The sequence below is a fragment of the Phyllopteryx taeniolatus genome, chromosome 6, assembly GCF_024500385.1.
Source record: "Phyllopteryx taeniolatus isolate TA_2022b chromosome 6, UOR_Ptae_1.2, whole genome shotgun sequence".
Classification (NCBI taxonomy): domain Eukaryota; kingdom Metazoa; phylum Chordata; class Actinopteri; order Syngnathiformes; family Syngnathidae; genus Phyllopteryx; species Phyllopteryx taeniolatus.
The window spans coordinates 18,403,319-18,422,999 of NC_084507.1; the positions used below are offsets into that span (position 1 = coordinate 18,403,319).

General features: G+C 42.9%; 1 protein-coding gene across 3 annotated transcripts in view; it reads left to right on the forward strand.

The window, feature by feature from the left end:
• pitpnc1b (phosphatidylinositol transfer protein cytoplasmic 1b) overlaps positions 1-4,457 on the forward strand; it is a 98,343-nt gene extending 93,886 nt beyond the window's left edge. For all 3 annotated transcript variants that reach the window (XM_061777757.1, XM_061777758.1, XM_061777759.1), the window contains one exon: positions 1,549-4,457. In XM_061777757.1, coding sequence (XP_061633741.1) covers positions 1,549-1,697 — 149 coding nt within the window. In that variant the 3' untranslated portion in view covers positions 1,698-4,457. The remainder of the gene's footprint in view (positions 1-1,548) is intronic.
• Positions 4,458-19,681: the final 15,224 nt, after the last annotated feature.

Here is a 19,681-nt window from a genome sequence, read left to right on the forward strand (position 1 = left end):
AAAACGGTTTCACGGTATATCTCCCCAATTAAGAACTGCAAAGTTTTCTTCACGTGTTCAGATATTATCTTCAAATGTATATTTGGAAATCTCTTAATTCACTTTCCAGGGTGTTTTACTGTATTTGCAAAATATAGCATTAAGCATCCTAATCATAACATTGACACATTATACACAGATACATTTTCAGAGGTGTTGTGATGCATTTAAATGATTAGGAATTTACATTAAACCTGAATTTGTTCTGCGGTGCTGTCAGTATGACCACCTTAGAGTGTGAATTAATAACTCTGATCCTGAATAGAGGGTTGGTGCAGCACTTTCCCAGCTGGCTACCGTGCATCTGTGTGTATCGTGGGAAAAAAATCGAGAGGCAAGAGCAATCAGGAAGGCATTTTTTCGCAACGCAAGGAACAGAGAGAGGTGTGTGAGGGATTGTTTTGCGTGCTGGCGTGTTTTGCGTGCTGGCGTGTTTTGCGTGTTTTGCACTTGGCTGCAAATGCCAGACTGACGGTGTGTGTGTGCGCGTGTGATACAGAGGTGGCAAAAGTACTCACTCTTTACTTAATTTGAACAACAGATACTCATGTTAAAAAAAAAATCTCCTTTACCTAAATAATAGTAAAAAGTACAGACTCTGAAATGTACTGAAATACAAATATAAAATTTTTACTGTAAATTACATATAATACCTGTTGATAATTTGGCACAATGGGGTGGTAGTCTTCTGAGCACACAAAATAGCTCCCCTCTTTAAAAAAAAAAAAAAAACAACTTTCAGGGTGCCTGTACTAAGAAGAAGAAAAAAATTACACAGCTTTACTGATGTTTCCCATGCTAGTTATCTGACTTGTTAGCAAGTCTAGTGAGAAAAATCTACTTAAGAGCAGTTCCCACCACTTTCCTGATGTCAGAATTCCCAGTGTGGCCTCTCTCACCATCCCCCTCCCCTGCGTGCGTGCAGGATGATGATGAGACTTCAAGGTGCAACAAAATCTGCAGTCATTGCTCAAGCGGCTGCAGCTTGCCACGCGCCGCCATGACTCGCCTGCCGCTGCTACCGCATTGGTCTCGAGCACACAGGCACATTCGTGGGCTTAATTTCATTCGTCCACTGTAATAAAATTAAATGAATGTCATTTTACTCCTGTGAGTCGTAAAAAGTTGGTTTGTGCCACTGACTTCAGTGCAAGCAGCATGGGTTCAATTCCCACTCAGTGATGGCTTGAAAGTGAGTGTTCATGGTTGTGAGTGTGAATGGTTGTCTGTGTCTATATATGCCCTGTAATAGACTGGCGACCAGTTCGGGGTGTAGTCAGCTGTGATAGGCTCCAGCTCGCACCCTGAACAGGATAAGCGCTATAGAAAACTGGGGTTGAACTAACTGCAATTTTAAATGTACAACCCTGATCTTGCGTACACTCAAGTCAATTTCTCATGTATCTTTCTATTTATAGGAGTCTATTTCAATATACTCCGGGAACACAATGGGGGAAACAGTGGAAATAATCATGATGAATCTTGATTTTTATTCTTCCGGGCTTTCAGGTGCTCCGACCTCCTCTGCTCCGGTGTTCTCTCGCTCCATGTCGGTGACGGACGAACGGTCCCTGAGGAGGATGGGACCGTCCGGCCCGTCGGGGGGCTCCACCGGTCTGCAGGGTCACATCCGGTTCAACTCCACCTCCTCTGAATGAGGACTCGCACACAGCATCAAACACAAAAACATTTTTAATGGCTCGTGTCACGTACTTAAAGCACAAATAATATGATTCTTAAATAAGGAATATTTCCGCTGACGCCATCATTGAACAACAATGGCACTCAGCAGAGCCCAGACCTCCATCAAGTAGGGTTGCAAAATTTGGGTAAATTCCAAGTCAGAAATTTCACAAGAGAATTTATGGAAATAGCAGGAATTTATAAAATAAAAGGCTGGCGACCAATTAAGGGTGTACCCCGCCTCTCGCCCAGAGTCAGCTGAGATAGGTGCCAGTATGTCCGCCCGCGACCCTAGAGAGGATAAGCGGTAGTGAAAATGGATGGTTGGAAGCTAAAGGTTTTCTCTTAACTCATTCGCTGTCAGCCATTTACAAAGCGTAGTTCCAGCAGATTAGAGCATTTTGACTGATCTTTCGAGACCCACAGAATATTGTGTCCTGTGACAATTTAATCAGCGTACCAAAAGAAAGCATAGACTCTCTTCTTCCAGCAGAAAGTTTGTTTCTTCCTTTTTCTATTCCTTAATAATCAGCAGTAGAAGATGGGTTGGTTTCAGCAAAAAACACCGGTTTCTGATTAAAAAGCAGAGAAAATGAAACAAAATAAATAAATAACAATGTCACGCAGAACAGCTACTTTGACGCTAATATTTTTTGTTTTCATGACACTTCAAAATATAAAACGACAAAGACAAGACTACGTAATAGCGATAGACAACCAAGAAACGTGCTGTAAGGAATGCTGACTTACAGCATGCCTCAAGTGTGCTTTTTTTACATGGCGTTCACCATTCACTCAATGAACTGCGTCATCCAAAGCGATGCAACACCACAAGCTACAGGGATCTGTTAGTCATTACAGTGGTTTACAAACCTGAATTTTACCGACACGCTCCTCGAGACCCTCTTCCACACCTACCGGTTGAAAAACTAATTTGACCAATATATTCCTTGGTGGCAGTAAGCAGTTGGATTGGAGAGAAAAAAACATGGTACTGTGGAGAGGCAGTATATAACAAGACGAGAAGATGAGAACCAGTCATGTCACTTTACTCTCCACGTACAAAGTAAATGTTTTAACATCAAACAGCCAACCGCTCCCTTTGAAGCCAACCGCTCCCTTTCAACCTTTCAACTCCAGCCCCTCCCTTGAAAATACATGTCCCTGGTGAATGTCACCCTCTTGTGGCTCACCACAGTGCCTTCATTTATGAGTGCCCCAGTGTTTTGAAGTTACGATGAGTCACATACTTGATTTTTATGTTTTGTGTTGTGAGCCAAAATTTGAGGTGCAATATGTGCACATTTTAGATGCCCTCGCATGTGGCCAAGGAAAGCTATTTCTTTTTTGCATAGATTTCTGCTTATGGCAAAAAAATGTTGATATTCATATTTGAATATGATGTCTTCCCATTAAATTATGCTAATTTCCCACTTAATTCCCATAATGCCCCTTGAATGTATATTTTGTGATAGTTCCCTCTTTATTGTAGCACTACAGAGACCTCAACTACCAGAGAAAAAAAATCCTTGTGTGTTTTAACATTCTAAGACAATGAAAATTATTCGGATTCTGAAAGTTTCTAATTTGGAATATATCCAAAATACCCCAGTTTACTCACTATGCTGATTTACCTGAAACTTTGCGTGAATTTATCCAGACTTTTCCACCCAGTTGCAACCCGACTACTAAGGCCTAACAATAAAATTTAAGATGTACATACAGTACCTACTTCATGCATACAGTATTGCTAGAGAAATTAAGTAAAATGACAAAAAAGAACATTTACACCAAAACTGCATGGTTGCTTTATGTCCTAATCTCATGTGCGGGACCTTCACCACACACAGCACATTTTGTCCAGTTCTGACCTTGTGAATGAATACATTTTCGTGTTTTATGACGAGTCATCAGACTTCACTGTAAGGCTCCACCCACATGCAATGACAAAAACAAACATTTTGTCACATTCATATTTGGAAGGAATCGGACAAACTCTTTAGGACTACTAGTGTTTTTTTTGAAGGACCTGTTGAAATGGCCAAAGTGAGCCTTCTGTCTCTTTTCGAGACTTTCTTGTCTCCTCGTGATAGACATGCCTACCAAATGTCACATTGCTAAGTAAAACTGGCTTTGGGGACTGTTTTCCTGGAGGTTACTACAGAGGACGTTTTTGAGTATGAAAAAGCCCTAAAAATTATGATTTATTTATCAATTTCCCTTGCCTGGTGGTCATAGCTGTAAAGAATTCTACAGACCACCAGCCGGGCTCCACCATTGTGTCCCAGCCCCCAGCATGCAACCTGCAGACAGATGCATAAGGTATTAAATAGAGTGGCTCTAATGAGAGCGCAGGGGGGAGAAAACGGGGGCTGTCAATGCTATGGATCTGCCTCAATCCACATCTCCGCTGATAGGTCACAGCAGGTGTATTGACGCCACGTGCTGAAGCGATGTATTGGCACTTGATCTCTTTGCTGAGAGTTGCAAAGAGGTCAGTTCGGGGCTGAACTTCAATTATAAGTCAATAATGTAGCCATTCACAAGATTGTTAGCTTAATTTCCAACAAAAGAAGACAACGGATTGTCTGCAAGAAAACATTCTGTGTATAAATAACAGCATAGCGTTGTATGTACCATACTATTTTCTATTAATCAAGTGGGAAATGTATCAGGAAACGACATGTATTGTTTTGTTTTTTGTTTTTTCAATAAAGACAATTTATTTCCAATGATTTGCTGCTGGTGTGAAATCTGCACAGATAGATGAGGGGAATGAAATTCCAGTGCACATTATCAAGCGTGTTTGATCAGTATTGACCCGCATGGATGGACCAGCTGCTCGGGCCACTGCATGTCAGCGCCTTTCTGATTTCACAGTGGCGCTCCCACGTAGAACAAGCTAGCGTGAACAATCGCATGTGAAATGAGGCCGCCACACGTTTCATTCTGCACGGCCATGGGACAGAATGGAAATTTAACAGATGCATCATGCATGGTTGTGTCTTGTGTGTGCATGTATTGTACTGTATAGCAGACCTGCACCACCGGGTGTTTCAGCCAACAGGAGCTGAGCCAATGTGCATATTTGTGTCATGAACGGAACAAAGGACAGGACCCAAAATGCACGACTCCAATTGAAATTGACAGTTTCAAAAAGAGAGGTTTAATAAATTGGCAGAGGTCGGTACACAGGCAGGCAATCCGCAAAGGCAACAGTATCCCAAAAACGTGAGGCAAAAAGGCAAGGTCAATAAACGGAACAGGGTCTAGTCTTACTATGAGTCGGTGACGTGGAAACAAGGAATGGTGGAACGTGACAACAAGGTACAACGAACTGGCGACCAGAAAGAATGAGACACGAGTTATTTCGAGAGATAAGCACAAGGATGTAACTTACCATGCTTGAGAGATTTCTGGCATAGCACTGCTCCTATTCTGGCATCAGACGCATCAACTTCTACAATAAACTGCTGTTTGGGATCTGGCAAAGTAAGGATGGGAGCGGAGGTAAAGCTCGATTTTAGTCTCTGAAAAGTTGACTGACAAAGCGGGTTCCACACAAAGGGTCTGTGTGGTGAGGTAAGATCATGCAAAGGTGAGGCAAGATCATGCAAAGGTGAGGCAAGATCATGCAAAAGTGAGGCTATTGAACTGAAATTTCTCATGAACTTTCTGTAGAAATTTGAGAACCCTAAGAATCTTTGTACGTCCTTGCGTGACATGGGAGTGGGCTAATTATTCACGGCATCAACTTTGCAAGGGTCCATTTTGATTTCACCTGGAGCCAGTACGAAACCCAAAAAAGAAACGGACGCCTTGTGGAACTCACATTTCTCAGCCTTGACATATAGTTCATTCTGCAGTAACTGCTGCACCACAGATGGGACATGAATGATGTGAGTCTCCTCATCCGGGGAGAATATCAAAATATCATCCAAATATACAAAAACCTACACATTCAACATGTCACGAAAGACATCATTGACAAAGTTCTGGAAAACAGCCGGAGCGTTAGTTAGTCCAAAAGGCATTACCAAATACTCATAATGTCCCGTTGGTGTGTTAAATGCTGTTTTCCATTCACCTCCCTCCCTTATCCTGACTAGATGATATGCATTTCTCAAGTCTAGTTTGGTGAAAACCTTGGCTCCCTCCAGGAACTCAAAGGCGGTGGAGATGAGAGGAAGAGGGTACCTGTTTTCATTGAGATCCCGATAATCGATACAGGGTCGCAGGGTCTTGTCCTTCTTGTACACAAAGAAAAATCCTGCTCCCGCAGGGGATGAAGATGGGCGAATGATCCCGGCTGCCAGTGATTCTTCCACATACTCCTTCATGGCCTTGTGTTCCGGCCCTGAAAGAGAGAACAACCTCCCCGTGGAGGTGTGGTTCCAGGCAGCAAGTCAACTGCACAGTCTTAAGGCCTGTGGGGTGGAAGGGATTTGGCTTTGGACTTGGAAAAAACTTCTTTAATGTCATGGTAACAGGTGGGCACTTGAGACAAGTCAGGATCAGAGTCAATAAATCTCATGATCTGGAGAGCATAGCGTTACTTTAGGAAGAACCTGGGTAGGGTCTTCCTTAATGATATTTAGACTCACCGCTCCCGTGCCCTTGTTACCAGCACCGGCAACTTTGATGTGACAGTTGCTCACGGAATGACCCAACTGCCCGCAGTAGAAGCACCGCCCTTCCCTCAGCCGGCGTTGACATTCCTCAGGGGAGAGACGGAACCTGCCCAGTTGCATGGGTTCATCCGTCGTGACGCTAGCCAGTGGATTGAGACTGGCAACAGGGGATCTGCCTTGGGTTGGCTGGTCACCGAGGCTCATCCTCCAAGTGCGCGGTGATGCATCCTTCCGCCGATCTCCGTCCAGCTCGCAAGCCAAAAACCTCATGTCGATCTTTATGGTGAGAGCGATGAGTGTCCAAGTCGGTCGGCAGGTCTAGTGGGACCAAATGATCCTTGACGGTGGGGAATAGTCCTTGAAAAAAAAATGCATCGAGTCGTGCCCTGTTATTCCACTGATTCTCAGCTGCTAGAATGCAAAACTCAGTCACCTAATCTGACACCCTGCGCTTGCCTTGTTGTAAGATGACAAGGGAACGAGCTGCCTCACGATCTGGTGTGGAATACTGAAAAATTTGCTCCATAGTCTTTTCAAAAGAAGCCCAAGAATGACACGTAACAGAATTGCGGCTCCATTCAGCAGTAGCCCATGCCTCCGCACGACCAGTCAGGTGGGAAATGACAAAAGCCGCTCGGTGGGGAAGGCAGCTGCCTGCAGCTCAAAGTGGAGTTCACACTGAGTGATGAATGGCTTTATATTCCCAGAATCTCCAGAGAACCTCTCCGGTCGAACGAGCTGTGGGCAGACAGCAACGGATGTGGCAGGTGGCTGCATGGTGACTGCTTCGCATGGAAACGGTGGTACAGTGGCGGCATCGGGTGCTGTGCCAGCTGGTTCCTTCTTCTGAACCATATTCATTAGAACTTCAAACTGTGAGGCCACCTGTCTCATCATAGTGTCCTGGTGCTCTGACAGTCCCTTTAGTTGAAGGTGGAGGGTAGCAAGCTGCTCATCCTGCTTCGAGATGCATTGACCCTGCGCTTGAAGGGCTTTGCGCACCGGGTCTGAGTCTGCTGGGTCCATGTTATGGCCAGTTCGTTCTGTCATGAACAGAACAAAGTGCACAACAAAATGCACAACTCCAATTGAAATGGACAGTTTCAAAAAGAGAGGTTTAATAAACAGGTAGAGGTCAGTAGACAGGCAGGCAATCCGCAAAGGCAACAGTATCCAAAAAACGTGAGGCAAAAAGGCAAGGTGAATAATCAGAACAGGGTCTAGTCTTACTATAAGTCGGTGACATGGAAACAAGGAATGCTGGAACGTGACACAAGGTACAACGAACTGGCGACCAGAACGAATGAGACGCGAGGTTAAATGCATGGGGAAATTAGGGTAAACGAGGCACAGGTGGGGAAGATGCTCTCAGGAGCAGGTGTGTACGACACAGGGGGCAGACAACAACCAGAACACACACCCATGACAGTTTTACATTCGAGAAATCTCACGGTACGTCACCAGACAAACATTTCACAAAAGTATCTTTACTGAAATGGTGATCTTGTCTCAGTTTAAATCTATTTAGTGTGAAATTGGGACTGTTTAGTTAAACACAGGGCTATGAATCTGTTCTATCCATGGCAACAGGTGAATGCACAGGTTAATTGTATCTTCTGCCATCTAGTGGAAGAGCATCAAATTGTTATTCCTTTCATATAACATCGCTGGAATAGATAGATGAACAAAAATACATCTCTTGTTCTAAATTGCTAGATCTTCTCAAATGAAATTTTTTTTTATCAAAAACTGTGTGGAGATCGCTACAGATGTGTTTTGTGAGTCAAAGTTGACTGCAACAAGTTTCGCTCTGACCAACCAATCAAGAGGATGGAAAAATGCTGATGTCACCGAGGACGAGCACTCTGGTCTTGTGAGGAAAAAAATGAACTCTGATTGGTTAAAGAAACATTCCCATTGCTTATATAGTTTAAGTTACATATAGGTGTGAAGGGCCTGGGCTATTTAGATTGGCATGGCAACACAGAGAGGCTGAAATCTCAGTGGAAAAAAATTATCTAACGTTCACAGACACGTACTAGAAGCAGTGCAGCCAAGAGAAACGGAACAAAATGAAAATAGACTATTGGGAAGAGGTTTATAGAATTTCATGGTTGTAAAGGTAGGTCAGTGTTTCTGTTAGTGTTTTGGCCAGCCCACCACTGCTGAACTGTATGCACCAAGCCACTGTGTCAGTGTGTTTTTTTGCAGTAGCAGCAGGAGGCAGAGCAAGTCACCGCAGTCCGGACTGTTAAGGGCTGCTGAGGGAACACAAAGTGCCGCCTCCACTGCATTAACATTACCTCGTCATCTTTTACTTCTTTGTCGCCACCGTTACATTTTCCCTCTCATCATTAGCGCGCTGCTCCTCAGCTTCTTCTCCACCTCCCTGTCATCTCCCTCCATCTCGCTCTTTATCGCTTATGTTCCTTCACAGGCCTCCCTCCAGAGGACCGATAAGGAAGATGTACCGTGTTCATTATATGGAAATCATCCCGCTTTTCCCACTTTGCCCATCACATCCCACAAATAGTATGGTAGAGAAGAGACGGGAGGCTCCCCGGAGTCGCAAGCAGTCAACTGAACCGCGGCGATACCGTACTCGCTGGTAACGCTCACGTGGGGACCTTGAGCTGCCTGTCCGTGGGCTCGCTGGAAACAGACAAGAGAGGAGTAAGTGGGATAACTAATTGGAAGGGAAAGACAACCTGGTGAAGTCATTAATAATAAATTGGTTGTTTTTTTGTTTTTTTTTAATACTCTTCTTTGTGGCCATCCGCATCTTCCTTGACAATCGCACCATGTTTTTGTAGTTCAATGAAAAAGAAATTGTACGATACAGGACATTGTTTTTTGGAGCCTCAAAACTCGATACAGGGTTGCAGATTTTTTGTTGTAGCACACTGGTAGATGTGCAGTTCGAAATCACTCGGTGTGAAGATTTGTATTTGTTTTTTGTTGTTGTTGTTTTTACTTCAGTTGCCTTCAGCCAGCTGACTTACGGCAAGAGGCGGTGTAGTAAATATGGTACATGAAAATATTAGTGAATGTGTGTGTGTGTGTGTTGGAGGAGTGGGTGGGTACATACAGTACATACTGTAATTTCCTCCCCATCTTAATGGCATCTGGCCTAACCACACTGATGAACAAGCCTCTCCTCCTAATCAATACAGCCTCTCCATTCAAGAGACGGGCAACAGTGCCTCATTTGTTTGATTGTGTGTGTGGTGGTACCCATCGCTTCCAAACTGTCCGTGCTCTTCACCCCGCCAGTATGCGAAACTGCTATTGTGTAATATATGAATCCACAGTCCACAGAGATCTTATAATTGTGTGAATCATAAAGTTGCGCAATGTCGATAGGATTTGGACTTTTTCTCCACTTGTACACACCGTGAACACTAGTTTTACCAATATGTTTAGTATTGTGGTTTCCAGTGGTGTAGAACTGTAGTGCATCATACTCATTTTTGTATTTATGTCACAGGTGTCAAACTCAAAGCCCGGGGGCCACATCCACCACACGTGGCCCGCCAAAGCAAATCATTTGTGTCAACTTCCATGATTCTTGCAAAAATCTGTACCAAAATTTGAAATCGTCATATGTAACAAATAATAACATTGAGATCTTGCAAACATTTTTTTTAATAACCAGGCCCCTTTTCCAGTAACATGAACAATAGTTGAAAAATCAGTTATCCTTGACTTCTGATTTCAAAACTATCCATCCATTTTCTGAGCCGCTTCTCCTCACTAGGGTCGCGGGCGTGCTGGAGCCTATCCCAGCTGTTATCGGGCAGGAGGCGGGGTACACCCTGAACTGGTTGCCAGCCAATCGCAGGGCACATATATACAAACAACCATCCGCACTCACATTCATACCTACGGGCAATTTAGAGTCTCCAATTAATGCATGTTTTTGGGATGTGGGAGGAAACCGGAGTGCCCGGAGAAAACCCACGCAGGCACGGGAAGAACATGCAAACTCCACACAGGCGGGGCCGGGGATTGAACCCGGGTCCTCAGAACTGTGAGGCTGACGCTCTAACCAGTCGCCCACCGTGCCGCCATTTCAAAACTAGTTATCCATCAATTTGAGGGAAACTGTACCAACAATGTGGCCTGCGGCAAAAATGAATTTGATTATGTAATTGGTTTCCCCCCCCTCAACAAAAAACATTGAGAATTTAATATGAAAATAATTTCAACCGTAAATATACCACTAACTATGATCCCAAAACACTTTTATAACATTTCAAACTCATCTTACAAAATGATCTTACTTGTAGAAATGAGACATATTACATCAACTTACTTCCTTGACACAAATTTCTACTTTCCTACGAGCCAGGGCTTACGCGCCATCTTGTGGCATGTAAGGCCATGACAGAAAGACTGCAAAAAACATGAATAAATGAGTTTCTCACGGAATAGCTGAGGATAGATAGGTTCCACATGAAGAAATCTAAATTAGTGAATTCGTGAATACTGAATGAGAAGGGTTTCATTGTTTGATGCAATGCAATTTTACACCACTGTAAATTACAAAAATGCAATTCAACATAAATCTGACTGTATTATAACTGTAAACCTTCAAAAAACTGCTACTTTACTGCAGCAACACATACAGTGGAGAGCATACAACTACTCTCAGGCGTATATTCTCTCTGCTCCGTGGAAACAATGACTATGGCTGGAGCTTAGTTGGGGACCTTCTTAACCCATTGCATTGGATGCCATTAGATTGTGTTGTGGTATAACAGCAAACAAGGTGCTCCTCATTATACTGTCAGCAATCCACTTTTGAGCCCACTCGACCACGCAAATGACTTGAAATCCTCCTGCGTGCGTGTGTGTTTGGTCTCCAATTTGTAACGTCAGCCCAGGATTACTTTTAACTGGACTTTATCAGGCAGTGGGCAGAGTGTAAAAACTCATAGGCAATTAGGAGAGTGAATATGGATTAGTGTGGGACTATGTGCACGCAAGTCCCCAATGGAATAGATTTGGAAGCTGCTGCTTTCGCACGATAATGATTGTCAACGCAAATGGATGAGCTGCTGTGTGTGTGTGTGTGTGTGTGTGTGTGTGTGTGTGCGTGTGCGTGTGCGTGTCAGAGTGGAGGTGGCTTTTGTGTTTACACTGATGTGTTTTCATTTCCTGAGCAGCTGATCCCATGGCTGCTACTCCGGCTGGTAATTAATTGCGCGGCAGCTAACGAAAAGAGTCAAGTGTTAAAAAGACTTTGTCACTTTGCGCTCCCGCCTCACAAAAATGCATAACAAGGCCGCCTTGTTTCGTTCACCCCCCAACACGCTCTAAACAAAACAGAAATGAGAGTGAACAATATAAAATAAGAGCCTAGGGTGCGCCGCGCTTTAAACGTCTTAATCAGCAAAGCCCATAAAACTTCCCCATTTTAATTGCTGCACCAGCACTATTAATTACGTAACAGTAGCTAGCATGAGAGGAATATATGAGAAAAGCATGTTTGTCGGCTTCCCAAACTTGGGTTGCAGTTTAATTTGCATTGATTCTCGAAGTAATCTTTTGAATTTATCATCAAGCAAAGGGCTCGCAAGCAAATTAGTGTTAATAGGGTTCGGGTTATGTTGTCTTTTCATATAAATTCAGGTATTGAGCTGCCATAATAAGGTAGAACTAGACTTTAAAAGCAACATTTTGATCTGATAGAAGACAACTATAATTTTCCATTAAGTGATGTGGCCTAATGAGTGACATCAGGAGCCGGAGGCGAGGTGGCCGATTAGTCTGCGTGTGAGCGTCTGGGCATGAGTTGTGGCCGACTGCAGCTCCTTGCGAGTGTTCTCATTTTGTATGTGTGTATTTGACCGTCCCGTTTAGTAACATGGGTGACTGTGGCTCTTCTTGCCCACATGCACAGACATTACAATACATGAATTGCTCCTTTTTTTCCCTCTTCACCAGAGCAGCGGCGTATCTGAATCTCACTCGTACCTCATCCAGTGCTGGATGAAAAAGTATTCTGCCCCTTCTCACCTTCTTTGTGTTTTCATAGTTTTTCCACTTTAATGTTGGAGTTCATTAAACAAATGGAAATATCAGACAAAGATAAACCAAGTAAACATAAACTGCAGTTTGTAACTGATGATTTTTACTTATTTATTATGGAAACAAATCTTCAAACCTACCTGGTGCTGTGTGAAAAAGTAATTGCCCTCACAATCTAATAAGTGGTTGGGCCGCCCTCCGCAACAACAACTGAAGTCAAGCGTTTCTATAACTGGCAATGACTCTTTCACTTCTCTGTGGAGATATTTTAGCCCACTTTTCCTTGCAGAATGCAGGATTTTCTTGTAAAGAGGTTCCATCAATCACACCAAGTCGTCCATTTCGTTAAGTAACAAGGCATCACACTACCACCACCATGTTTGACTGTTTGGCCTTGGAACTCTGCCATGGATGCCATTTTTGCCTAATCTCTTCTTTATTGTTGAGTCATGAACACTGACTTAACTGTGGCAACTACAGTTCTTTCGATGTTGTCCTGGATCCCCTTGGTGAGTGATCGCTGTGCTCTTGTGTAAATATTTGGCAAGGCAGGATTACACGATGTAGTAAAAAAAAAAAAAGATTTATTTTCAAAAACAAAAAGACAGGGAAGGCACGTGGAAGCAAACACAAAATTAAAATATATTACAAATTAAAAATATAGCCACAACTATAAACAACAGAGACTCAGGAAGCATGATGTATGACAACAATGATCTGAAAGACTGACAGAAGTTTGGCCAGCCTGCAGTGCCCCCCGCTGAACCGTGGCATGAGCCAGAGGACTGGAGCACCCGAGGCGTGCAGTCCACTCCAAGGTGAACTCAATATGCACCCAGTCGGACTCGTTAAAGGGCGAGAGCAAACAGTGTTAGACATGGCAGCACCGCAGCAGCTGCTGGCGGGTCATCACGGCCAGTCTTGTACCGGAGTACAAATACTTTGTTAATGTAGGACAGAATTTTAGCTTTTACGATGAGAGCAACCTGTTGGACAATGGATACATTGGAAAGCACTGACAGGATTTAGGGGCCATTGTCCATCTGGGCAAGTTACTTCCAAAATGCAAAATCCATACATCCGTTTTCTATAGCGCTTCTATCCTGTTGGTCACAGGGAGCTGGAACCTATCACAGCTGACTCTCGACGAAAGGCAAATGAACCACTACATTATCAGTCACTCTAAATATCATATATTATTCTGTATATTACTAGTTACTTTATAATATTGTATGTATGTCTGAATTGTAATGCGTAACACGACGTCTGTGTGACTTTCAGCAAAATAGCAGCAGGATTCTAAAGTATGACATTTAATACATTGATGGCCTTTAACAAAGCAATATCGGCAAAACAACATCATAATAATGTCAGTGGGACAATTTCGCTCTTTCACTAAATCAAACATGAACTCTTGTGATTGCTATAGCTTAGTAGTTTACAAAAGTCATTCTCTTCAGTACAGTGGTACGTTGACCTTGCATTTTTGACATAACATTGGAACATTTTTAAATGTCCTACAAGTGTAAAAGTAAAATGAACTAAAACTCCTCACCTTTTGAATGACAATGATTAATTAAAATGCCAATTTTCCGTTCCGGTCTCCCCAAAACAAACCACGCAATTACAACTTTTGGTGTTTTCCAATGTTTATTACAGTAATTAATATAGAAAATATTGCACCAACATGAGATACAATGTGTGTGACCTGTTGCATGACTTGCATTATTTAGTTCTCAGAAAATTGTGTTTAATTTTGTGATTTCAGGTGTTGAATGTACTTGTTTTTTTTCTGCTTTTCCTTCGTGTCTGACTGGTTGCAAACAAAGTCACTGCAGATCAACGTTTTAACTCATTAGCTGAAATTCCAGTGAACTCCCCAAAGCCATCCGCTCTGGAACTGAACCGTGTCTCACTTACTCAAAGTCCTATTAGAGAGACATCAGAGGCCTGCCGAGATAAACAGGTCACTCTTACCTGTGCTGTAGGAGCTACCATTTCCTCCTCCAACAACCCCAACACCACCAACTAAGAACAAGCCCCAATCAGTGTATCATTTGAAAAACAAAAAAGTGCTCCATTACTTTGGTGTTTGTATAATGTAATTCAAAAAATGGTCTATTTACAGATTTGTCATATGTCATTTTTTTTACTCAGATCAATAATGCCAAATAGAAAAACAATACTGAATTTGATTTGACAAATGTTTACTAATACTCATTACAAAACATCTGGGTCACTTAAGGCCCTGTTCTTATTATCAGTGTTTGTATGGAGTTTTGCATTGTTTGGATTAGATTTAGTTTTGCTTCATGTTATGTCTTGTTTTCATGTGTCCCACGTTCATGTCATCTTGCTCGTTAGGTTTCTGTTTCCACCTGTTCTTGTCAGCCCTGTTCCTTGTGTCTACCAATCAACTCCCTCCATCCACTTGTGTATATTTAAGTCAGCAGCGTTTTTTACCGGCTCATTCAGTATTTAAAAAGTGTAACCCCTAATGTTCAATGCTCCAGTCACATACGGATCGTTGCCTTCTATTCTGCACATAGCGATATCTCCATGTGAGACTATTTGTGCCGCTTTTAAAGGGAATGAGAGAAGCTGTTTCAATTGGACAGGATTGAAGACAGCTGTGATGACGCCCACACCAGCGCAGATGTCCCACTTTTAAATGCGATGGGGGTACGCAAGTCCACAAAATTACCAAAACCAGCATTTTTTTGTGGCTTTGCAGGGACTTTAGATATTAAAATAAAATTCAGTCCTGTGTTTCTGGTCTGAGTAAAAAAAATAAAAAATAAAAATAAATATGAAAAACCTTACTTTTTTTCAATGTCTTGTGTTAGATTTAAAAAAATTAAATAAGTAATCAGTCACTATTTCATTTTTTGTAATTTTTTATTGCTAATTGGCGGCACGGAGGACGACTGGTTAGGACATGTGCCTCACAGTTCTGAGGACTGGGGTTCAAATCCCGGCCCTGCCTGCGTGGAGTTTGCATGTTCTCCCCGTGCCTGTGTGGGTTTTCTCCGGGTACTGCGGTTTCCTCCCACATCCCAAAACATGCATGGTAGGTTAATTGAAGACTCTCAATTGCCCATATGTGTAAATGTGAGTGCGAATTGGTTGTTTGTTTATATGTGCCCTGCGATTGGCTGGCGACCAGTTCAGGGTGTACCCCGCCTCTCGCCCGGAGATCGCCGGGATCGGCTCCAGCACGCCCGCGACCCTAGTGAGGATAAGCGGAACGGAAGATGAATGAATGATTGCTAATTGAAAATGGAAAGAATGAATGACAAACAGATTGGCGTTGTGTTTCCGTCCCTTTCCAACCTCTCCATCAGCTTCTTCTTTCCATCCTCATTTCCAACATTCCACCCCAATGTGTGCACCAAAAAGCTGGCTGTGGTGTTTTGTGTATGTGTGTGCGTGCGTATGTGTGAGTGTGTGTGCACGCACTTGCGCGCCTCTTTGTGTACGTGTGTTTTTGCACAAACCAGAGGTGAGGGGGGTGCAATAACGGGAGGGCAGCGTGTCCGATGACTTTCCTGCCAAAGCGCCGCCAGCATGCATGTCCTTGTTGCCACACCATCACAGCTTCAAGCCCTCAGACCACTCGGCGCCATAAACAAACATCTTTTCTGCACCACCTGTGTGTGTGTGTGTGTGTGTGTGTGTGCACGCATGCTTCGTGCATGTATGTGTGTGTGCCCCTGTAAAACCACACTTGAATACACGCAGTTCATTGTTTGTGCCCCATTTGCAGATTTTTAATACCACTTACACAAATTCACCTTAAGAACATTTAGACGTATGAATGCTGAATACTTCAAAATATTTCTGCCAATTAAGTCCAATTGTAGAGTTTTGCACCGTCAGTGTTGTGTCAACATGCCAGCCAGCACTGAGGTCTACTGGAAGAGATGCAGTGTAATTAAAACCAAGAGGAAGAGGCAGAGAAGGTACACAACTAATCTCCAACAATAATTGTTGTTCCCACAGGGCAGTGAGAATATTAACCTGAGAGTATTGGTGTATGCTCTGTTTTATGTATTGCTCCACCACATTTGTTAAAGTACCGGTGGTTTGAAGGTTTACAATTACTGTCACATTCATGCCACTTTCCATTAGTCTGTCTATGGTGTTTCACTTTGTATGTTAGCATTAAGCTAGCAGACTTTCTATATGTGAAATTATATGAAAATGTTAGTATTTGAATATGCTGTTTAATTCTCTTTTGCTGTATGTCTCTGTTTTACATTAAACTTCAACTGGGAGTGAGAAATAAATAGTTTAAAGCAAGCACGCTTTTGCCTCTTAAGCCCGGCGGACACCGAGCGCGACTGAACTGCACGATCGCAAACATATAACAGTCGGCAACTCATACCTGCCCACCAGGCGATTGACCCTCGCACACATACCTACTTGTTGCAACGGAAAAACTGTGACCCCTGGTGTTTTTAACGGGAAACAATATTTTGACACTATATGTTATTTATTGAACCACAAACAACATGAGACCATTTTCAAGGAAGAAGCAGTTTGCCCGGACCATTGCTGTAGCTATTTTATAATATTACATAGAGAGGAAACAGGCAACTGTATTGGTACATATACTGTCCTGTATACTGTATTGGCACGGCTTGGCGCCGACCGGCTGGATCTCACTTACAGCATACCCACAAATGGAATTTTTGTTACACGTGACATTTTTCATTGGCCGTTACTTCTGCGACAAATTACTGTTACTTCAAATTTAGAATCGCAGCAAAACTAGCAGCCGATGGTTGTCCACTCATTAAAACTAGTTGCAGAACCACGCACCCTGTGCATAGCTCACACACGAGCTATCGGCTATGTGTTCAATTAAACAGGCCCAGATTTCACACTAAGTCCATTTGTGAGTTCAATGAGATGAGATCGTTGTTTGGTAGAGTTTCTTATGTAAAACGGGTGCCTTGACTCAATAAAGGTTGCGAAACATTGCTCTATATCACGGATTGTCACCTATTGTGGGTGGGTCTGAAATGCATCTCTTGCCATAAACAGGGACGCCCAGTACTACTTGTATTACATTGATTGCAGTAAAACAGCCTCGCACATGAGTGGATAGTGTGTTCCCCCCCAGATGGGTTCATGCAAAACTGCATCCGTGGCCTCTTTTGCTGCCACAATAAGGGACAAATGTTTCAAAGATGTCATTAAAATGGATGTATAATAATAAAACAGCCTGGTGCTCTGGCATTTAACATGAACATCAGACAGGTGCTGTCATGCATTTGGGCTCTGTCATCAAGCGAGTCCTCGCCTACTTATGCATGCCATCTTCGCCAGTGATGTACAATCACATGTAGTGTGTGTGTGTGTGCGTGTGCGTGTGTGTGTGTGGACATTAATCATAGGAGCAGAGCAGGAGGCTGGCGGCTGCGCTCTCCATCTGTCTCTGTCTACAACACTGAGGTATTTTACACTGATGACCAAGCAAGGGAAAAAGTCAGCCCGCATGCTCTGGTATTATGGGATGTGCAGGGAAATAAATGATATAAATGGTCCGGTATTAAAGGGCAGCGCCGCAGCCAATGTGCGAGTTGCGCCAATCTGTGCAGAGATGCTCGGAGGGGGGCCGCTGCTGATTTTTTTATTTCCCGTAATCTGACCTCTTTGGGGCCTCTTAGTGAGGATCTGTGGAATAAACGTACTGTAGATGTAATGCTGGGAAATGGTGCTGCATGCATGATGTCTGCATGTGAAATGTCTCCCCTGCAAGGCAATATACTTAAAAACACGCACGGCGCAGTTCATCAGTGTCGGAAAGTAACAAAGTACAAATACTTCATTACTGGTATTGGCATTATTGGTATCTGTACTTTACTTGAGTAGGCCTACAGTGGTGCCTTGAGATAAGAGTGGCCCACTTTAGGGGTTTTTGAGATACGAGCCATGACTGTGGAATATTTGGATACAAAAGGAATATTTGAGCACAAACAGTAGAGCAACACATGTAGACAGATAATATAACAATACTCACAGGCATATGTATTCTTTATCCTCTGCGAAGAACGACTATTATTACTTATCAAGCAGCTGGACATGGCCATGTATATGTCAGTATGTCTGCCCAATTATACTGCCGCCCCCAAGTGGCCAATGCAAAACACTAGAAGGAGCAATATAATGGCCACTGAAGTGAAGCAAAAAAATGTGGCAAAAACGCTTTCATTTATTTAAATTCTATTTAATTTTGACATTACCGTATGTTTTTATAAAGTACAATTTTATAGAGTGCTATTTTTCTTGTTTAAAAAATCCTAAGCATTTTTGTTGGTTTTTTTTGGGGAGGCTGGGACAGATTAACGACATTTTTATTTATTACAATGGGAAAAAACGGTTTGAGATATCATAGTGAAACTCAAATCTCAAGGCACCACTGTACTAGTTTTTCCAAGTCCCAGGGTCAAAGTGAATACTGGGCTGAAGTAAATCCAGACTAGAAGAGAACTTTGGGATCCTGCAGCAACATCTGGTGTCCACGTCACCGGGCTGACAACAACGCCACTGGGGCCTCACACTCGCTCACTGACGCCAACAAAAACAACTCCAAGAACCCACAGGAGGAGTTCCGTGACAAAAAAAAAAAAAAAACAGCTCAATATCAGTTCTTTCTCGTTTGTCCAATCCAGAGGTGACTCATATGGAAGCAAGAAGATGGATATTCAGTCCACTTCGTCAGGAAGATGAGTCCACTCCTGACACAAATCCAAGAGATTGTCACTGAACGGCATGTGATCCTGGTATTTGGGATTAACTCAAGCGAGGAAAATCTCGCCATGGAAGTGGGCTGAGTGCCTAAAGAGGCAACAGCACGGCTGCATGCCAGCTTTGGCAAAGCAGGCCGGTTTGTCTATGCAGCACGTTTCATAAATGAAGGTTATTTATTGTGATTTACAAACGTACAGTGCATATGGTCACTGCCAGACAATAACCTCCTCTGTCCAAATACGGTCATTTCATATTTTTTCACAAACCGATACTATTGGTCTGTCCCAACATTGTTTTTTTATTTCCATTCATTGTTAACCAATTGAAAGTGTTTAAAATAGCTTGAGAACAAATCTATTAACTCTCCTGAACTGTTTTAGGAGTATTATAAAACTCCGCCTCTTCCGTGAACGTGTGGCGTTATGTTGCCTCAAGATTGTAAGTCTGGATTTTTGTGATGGTCACCGTTTGACTCTGAAATGGATTATTTGTATTTCTATGATTTCCTACGGGAATTTTATTTTAATCAGAACAAA